We start from the raw sequence: 7,545 nt of genomic DNA, 5'->3' as shown, positions 1-7,545 counted from the left end.
CCAAGACAGTTAAGATGCTTCTCTGAATCATTAGGTTCCTAAACACTCTTGAAATCTGACACAGTGTACAGTATTTCTAGAATAGCTGATTTCTAAACTAAAAATGTAAAAGTTTATCCAGTTAACCCGTTAACTAAAACTGATTATTATTAGGTTCTGGTTAACCTGCCACAGGCTGGTGGCAGCCCGTGAGGGGCAGACTGGGGGGACTGGTTTGCTGGCAGCCCAGGTCAGCCAGAAGCTGGCAGGGCCCAGAAGCTCATGCAGCCCAAAGCCCGCAAAGGCTGGAAGCCGGTGAAGCTGGGAGGCCAGCAGGGCCTATGCAGCCCAAAGTCTGGAGGACAAGATCCTGTGGAGTTGCTAAGTTTTTTTTTTTTTTTACATCTGTACTCTAGACTATGTCACCATAAAACAGCACTATTGTCTTTAATTTTCTAAAGATTCCTTTATGCTCAACACCTGAAGACCATTCCATAATTCCCACTAACAACTCAGCTATAATTTACCACTCCATTGAAAAAGCTGTGGTTATTTGGTCACTACAATAGTGCTGTATTTGGGAGGGCTATATGATGCCTAAATTGAGGTTGTTTTTTTTTTTTTAAACCAACAGCTCTGGGGGCATTTAAATACATCAGTCAACTACATATGCAGTTAGGAATCAGGTCTCTCCTTCCTCCAAAGGCAATTTTTCTCCCCACCTCCACAAAAATCTCTTGAGAAACAGAGTGACTGCCAATAATGAAGTAAAATGTGGGGGACAAGTTAACTCATGAACTCCTGGGACTCTCTCACATTCAACTGTTGCCTTTTGCACTAATGTGAGGATAATTTCTTATTAACTGATGTCAGTGCAACTTGCCTTTTTCTCAAGTCTTACTCAAGGACTTACACTTTTCTCATTCAAACAGATACAGCTTAGTAGCAGAATTGGTGTTCAAGATATTGCATGTAAAATCCCAGCGCAGTGGGCCTGCCTAGGGTGGGCCCACCATGCCATGGGCTGCTCCAGCTGGGCTGGGCACCTGTTAACTGGTTACCCCAGTAAGAATGGAAGTAAGCCAATGCTTCCTGGGTAACAGGTTAACCCTTTACGCCCCTAGTGTATACTTGTATTTCACTCTATTTTAATCCATTTAATTAACAGAAATTAATTAAAAAGACTGAGTGCAGAGCATAGACTGTCAGAACAGCTTGCTTGCTGAAAAGGAATCATGGAAAAATGAATTATTGGTAATTAAAATTTAGTTGTTTTGACAGCCTTTTAGGCTGTGCTATTTAATTAAGATTTGTGCACTCAATGTCAAAGCAGCATTTCACCCTCATATTTGGTTGACGTTGGGAAAGTTGCATAGAATAAGCATTTCAAATTCTCCCCTAACCCACAACGTAACACTTCTCAGAATTGTACCCTATGCCAAGGAACAAAAGGCAAGAAGTGTTACTCTTTACATTTCAGTCACTTATCTTCATTCATGAAAATCTAAAGGAGTTTGAATCTTAGCATTAATACATATGTATTACCTTCAAAGAACAATAATAAATTCACAAGCAGAAGTGCTTAGAACCATTTCATTAAGCGGCCTTTTAATTTATTGTGTTGCAGTGTGCATGCATTAGGAAGGGAAGAATCATAATGAAATACTAAATCACACAAAACTTAAGCAGAATTAAAAACATTTTCTAAAAGTTATGAGCTAATTAGATACCAAGAGTACACTGGACACAACTGCTGTAAACATGTTGCTTAACATGCCAAACAAGAACAAGATTACTGTTTCCTAGGTTTGTTTATTGATAAATCACTTTAGTAACCTGAATCCACAAATAAGCAGTATATAATCAGAAAGACTACAGATAACACAGATTATACATGCAAATTCCTGATCACATGTCACATGTGCAGGTACATTAATAGCACAGTTCTAGGATTGACAAACCAGTTTTAAAATGCAAGTATGAAAAATTACATGTGAAGAATATAAAGATACTTTTTTACATTTCAGGACTCAAATGCTGCTTTTGCTTGTATCAGATGTACGAAAGCTACAGGATTCAAGTAGCAAGCAGAAAGAGCTCAAGAAAATAATACTGGTCAGAGAAGAATAGGATTTTACATTTCACTAAAAGTATGCTGAATAATATAACAGGGAAAAATCTATCAAGAACCTAGAAAAGAATCACAAAATATTAAAGCTGACTACATACTAATTTTATCTAGAGAACAGCAAATGACATTAAAAGAAACTGCATCCAACATTTAAAAAAAATGCAACCTTTACATTTAAAGACTTTCCCAAATGAAATGCAACGACAGTCTCACACTCCAAATTAAATATATGCTAGGCTCAGACTGAAATACGGAATGTTCTAGATGAAAGTAATAAAAATACAATACCACGTTTTATTTTTTATTGAAGAATGAAATCAAAATTGCAGGATAACTTTTTGAAGCCTGAAAACTGATTTATATAAAGTTTGCTTTTTGTACATGAGCTTTCATAATGGTGCAATAGTTTCTATAGAAGTTTGAAATATCCATCTAAAGAAAACTTTCCTCTGTTGCCATTCCCATATTTTCCATCAACAAAAAATTTCTATTAGCTTCCTTTTTGTTATAACATTTAACACATGAACAGAGCTAGATGCCTACTATATTTCACTAAAACAAAAAAGTATAGTATTTGCCATCTACTATTTGTACTGCATTTAAAAAAGGTCAACATTAAAAACAAAAACCACTTTTCTTCAATTGAGTTTCTTACACTTAAGCTTCTTTCTTTTGCCTGTGATCTTCTGCCATTTTATCCAGAATTTTCTGTAGTAACAAAAAATAATTATTTACAATAAAGCCAATCTGGTTAGGGATGAATTACAAACTAAATAAGTCCCTTCTAAGTATAAAATAAGCCTGCCCCTGGGCAAAATATGCTTGCTGCTTTTCCTACTGTATTAGGTACATGGCAATTTTTACCACAGCGGATCAGTTAAAGCTCCTTCAAAAGTACTGCATTTTCCAGCAGCATATAGCTCCGAACAAGTACATTTACTTTCTACCTATGTCACAAGGGATGTGAATGACTAGTCGACCAGTCACTTCCCCCGACCCCTTGCTGCCTCTATCAGATCGAAGCAGCAAGGGGAGGAGGGTACAGAGGGAGTGCTTCAAAGCAGCAGTGCCATGTGGAGCCCAAATCCCCCGCTAACTCCAGGATCCATGAGGCACTGCTGCTTTGAAACTCCGTGGAGAGCATGGGGCCAGTGGGGGACTGCTTGAGTCCACCTGCTAACCCCATGCTCCCTGCAGCACCTCCGCCTTTGTAGCAAAGATGAAGGTGCCCTTGATGAATCGAATAGTCTGTAATTGACTGTTGCAAAGTGTATTGACTATTTGATTAGCCAATTAATTTAAATTTAACATCTCCATATGTCACCAATCAAATAAGAGTCTTCATGAACATTTACCCAGTTCATACACTAATATCTACCTGAATTAATCTAATCTGGGAATTGGGAGCAAGAAAAAAAAAATGTTTCCATGCCCTGTTCTGACAGATTCACATGTGGCCCTGGGAGAATGACTTATCCTGGGTCTTATCCATCTGTAAAGTGGGGAGAGTACATACTTTACCTACCTCACAGGGTTGCTGTGGGAATTAGTGCTTTGTGGAGCACTCTGAACAGATAAAGCACCATACCATGGATAAGTTTTATCATCTTTATCCAGCTTCATCAATAGGAAAATAATGAAACTAGGTGTATGGTCCAAGGTAGAGAACAGGCATTACACTTACGCAAGCACTGCTTTCTTTTCAATACTTTATTAAGAAAAAATCAAGCTCAAATGAAGAGAAAGGTGACTAACGGTGTATGACAACAAAAAGCTAATTAAATGGTAAATTTAATTGGGATAAAAATCTGAGACTATCAAAACCACTGGATTTGTTTTTCTCTTATACAAGTACCAATACTTCAGTCTCTCATTAGTAAGTACTCAAACTGTATAAAGCTATGGATGAGATGATTTTCTACCATAAGATACTACTGCATGCTTCATGGATTCTCTCCATTACTTCTCCTTTGCAGAGGCTTCATAATAGAGGCCAGGTCTACACTACAGACTTTGAGTGATGTAGTTATACCAATCTAACCCCCTGTGTAGACAGTGCTAGGTCAAGGCAGAGCACCTCCTGCCAACATTTTTTGGAGAGATCATAACTATGCTGATGGGAGCAGTACAAGCGTCTTCATGTACAGCGCTGCAGGGACATCGGTGTGGCTGTGCAACTATAGCACGATACATGAAGACATACCCATAAGTTGCCTTTCTGTTCCCTCTACCACTTGCCCTCTTTCAGTTCCTGAACCAGTGTGAGGCATTCCCATTCCCACAGATGCAACCATTCCCATTGGTTACTCCCAGACATGTGCCTGCTTCCTTCCTATGGAAGGGAGGGAACGAATACCTAGCTTGGCAATGAACTGAAGTGAAATCAACTAAATACAGATGCATGGAATAATTAACATGAAGTTTTATTATGTTTTAATAATGGTGGTAATTGCTGCTTGTTATCAGAATGCCCCAGCCCACACACTGAAAATGCACAATATGATAGGGTACAGAAGCAGCACTGATGACAGAATAAACATATGTTGCACTACTGCCCATTCATTCCATCAAGAACTCCAATATAAACCCATAAAATCAAAAGTTGTATATAAAAAGTCAAAATATGCATCAGTCAAGGTTCTGGTGACTACATAAAAAAAAGCACTCAAATTTTGGTCATGCGCCATCTTCAAAAAACTGCAAGGACAAGATTAACTCATCTTTAATTCCTTCTTCAAAACTATTCTACAGCTTATGTCTAATATAATCAAAAGGATTCACAAAGAACCATCGGGTTCCATACATGATTTGGTCACTATGCATTCAAATTCCAACAGTCAACCTTGGGAGAGGAGGATTAATTTGAAACTAAAATTATTGTGATATGAAGCAACAACTCTTTAGCATGTTTGAATACTCCAGTGTTTCACTGGGTGAATTTGTTTTTTGCTTTTAAGTCTTAACAAGTCTATTCCCCGATCCTTCCCAAACAAGAATCGCTTCACTTAAAATGGACTGTTTTGCCTTACCTTCAACTTTTGATAATGTGGAAGGCTGCTGCAATGGGTCTTTTTTGCAACATCTTCATTTGTGTAAAACAAGGAACACAGTTTGCAATAAAACCCTGTTTTGGGTACCACATAATTCACACCTAGAGAAGTAAAGACCACAAAGTAACTAATAGAATGAATTAAGATTTTTTTTAAACCTTAAATATATTGCTAAGTGAACCTTAAAGTCACAATTCAATTTTAATTGAACAGCTACTTTATTTTAAAAATATCCTTGTTTTCATTTGTTCAAGCCAGAAACTAAGTGACTATGTACACACTTGCTTTTACCATGTTTTTGGAGTAAAACATGATTTTCTATTGGCTCCCTTATCAGAAAGGTATGCAAAGGTTTTAGTTATAATAGTATTATTTTCAATACTGGTAATGAGGACTTCTACACCCCACATCATTACTGAAATGAATATTTTGTGCTGTTACAATGTGTCTCCATCATAATTCCAGGCTGAAGAGGAGCCACTGTCAAAGACTACATGGGAAGAGTTAGAGACCCCAGAGACTGCCACAGAGAGAAAGTAAAGTCTTAATATCCAATGTCTAAGGGCAAGTTTATACTTAAAATGCAGCTGGCACTGCTGTAGCGCTTTAATAACACTTTACATTGAGAGGAGAGAATTCTCCCATTGATGCAATTAATTCACTTCCCCAACGAGGTGGTAGCTATGTTGGGCGAAGAATACCTGCAGATAGAGTACTGCCTACACTGGGAGTTACATTGGTATAACTACACCCCTTAGCAATATAGTTATGTAGAAGTAAGGTCTGATCTACACTATAGACCAAGAAATGAAAAATGAAGTTATGCAGAAATGAAAAATGCAAAAAAAATGAAGTTAATGAAATGAAAAATGTTAGCGTAATGCAAAAAATAGGTTTGGAGAGATGGGAAAATTCTTACCAACAGGAACATTTGGCTGATACGGTCCAATTCTATATTCATCTGGCACAACAGCTTTCTCCTGGATGCTTTTTGTTTCTTGTTCATCCTGTGTATCTGTATTTTCATTTGTATTTTTCTCCGTATCCTGGGTTGCCGTGTTATCAGAAGCTTCAACAGGTTCTGTCTTTATATTCTCCTCAGTTTTGGTACCATTTTCCAATGTCTCATTTTCTTGCTCTGGTTCCTCAATCTTGTCTACTTTAATTTCAGCCAAACTATCATCACCTTTTCCAGCTGATTTAACCACCATCCCTGATTTACGCAGTTTCTGATGATCTGAGTCTTCTTCATCACCAACCTCATCTAGAGTGACAAAACCTTCCATGCTCTGGGGGAAGCCACCCACGTATCGCTGTTGAGAGATGAAGAGGTTTTTCATGCTCGCAACTCTAATTTTACTTGTAAAAGAAAAACAGACCTTTTAACTGCATTCTTTTGAAGAATTCCACACTTCCTCCTTCTGAAGCTACCTATGCATTTTAAACCCTTGTCGAATTGCTTGTTTTTTGCTTGATTTGTAGAATTACTTAGTTTCAAAATGAAGTATTTTAGCCTCTATTCAGAAAGATTTATTTTGCCAGGTTTCCACCCGGTCTTTAAGTTTGCAGCTTTCTGCACCAGTTTCACTGGGATTACACTGACTCACGAATTGTAGTAATTTATAAACTATTATGGATTATAAATACAATTAAATATTTGAAATTTTAGAATGGCAATTATAAGGCTTATCTTACAATAAGTACTTACCTTTCTATTGAAGTTCCATTATATATACACTAAAGCGATGAGCAGTCCTGTGGCACCTTATAGACTAACAGATTTATTGGAACGTAAGCTTTCGTGGGCAAAGACCGACTTCGTCAGATGCATATTTGTATATACATAGTTAGAGTTAGATATACTATTTCTTTTGTTTTCATCTGATGTATTCTTCAGAGAATAGATTCTTTGTGCTTTAGGGCTATACATAACAGTGAATACACGCTAGAGACAAATATTTTCTGAAAATATGGTCACTAATATCCTTCTAGCCTCGTGAAGTAGCTGGGGAGAAAAATCACTCTTACGCTGGGGCAAACCTCCTAAAATGTACCACTGAGATGTTGACTGCAGTCACACAAATGGGGAGGGGGACAGGACCAAAAGTTACATCATATTCCTATTAAAGGATTAACTGTGTTCTTTAAATCAAGGTGGATGGATTTAAAATCTAACTTGCTTTAACAGTGATTTAACTGGCAAGCAAGAAATCTTGATATAAGAATTTTAATCTTGTTTTGAATTTTAGTTACAGTATTTTCCTGAAGAATTGATTCTCACTCTTTCGAGCCTTCTGTTAACCAGGAGGATGCACTATATTTATACACATTTACTTAAGCAATTATATAATTTAATACATTTATTCAGATTCTTTTTTGTTAGAA

General features: G+C 37.1%; 1 protein-coding gene across 4 annotated transcripts in view; it reads right to left on the bottom strand.

Moving 5' to 3' along the window:
* Positions 1 to 1,771: 1,771 nt before the first annotated feature.
* MATR3 (matrin 3) overlaps positions 1,772 to 7,545 on the bottom strand; it is a 45,773-nt gene continuing 39,999 nt past the window's right edge. For 3 of the 4 annotated variants that reach the window (XM_075900122.2, XM_075900123.2, XM_075900125.2), the window contains 3 exons: positions 6,080 to 6,473; positions 5,140 to 5,261; positions 1,772 to 2,818 (listed from right to left, as the gene is read on the bottom strand). In XM_075900122.2, coding sequence (XP_075756237.1) covers positions 2,768 to 2,818; positions 5,140 to 5,261; positions 6,080 to 6,473 — 567 coding nt within the window. In that variant the 3' untranslated portion in view covers positions 1,772 to 2,767. The remainder of the gene's footprint in view (positions 2,819 to 5,139; positions 5,262 to 6,079; positions 6,474 to 7,545) is intronic. The other variant, XM_075900124.2, reaches the window with a different exon arrangement.

The sequence above is a fragment of the Pelodiscus sinensis genome, chromosome 16 (genome assembly GCF_052426305.1).
Source record: "Pelodiscus sinensis isolate ZL-2025 chromosome 16, ASM5242630v1, whole genome shotgun sequence".
Lineage (NCBI taxonomy): Eukaryota > Metazoa > Chordata > Testudines > Trionychidae > Pelodiscus > Pelodiscus sinensis.
The sequence above is the reverse complement of the archived record's forward strand: the minus strand, read 5'-3'. Positions and strand labels throughout refer to the sequence as shown.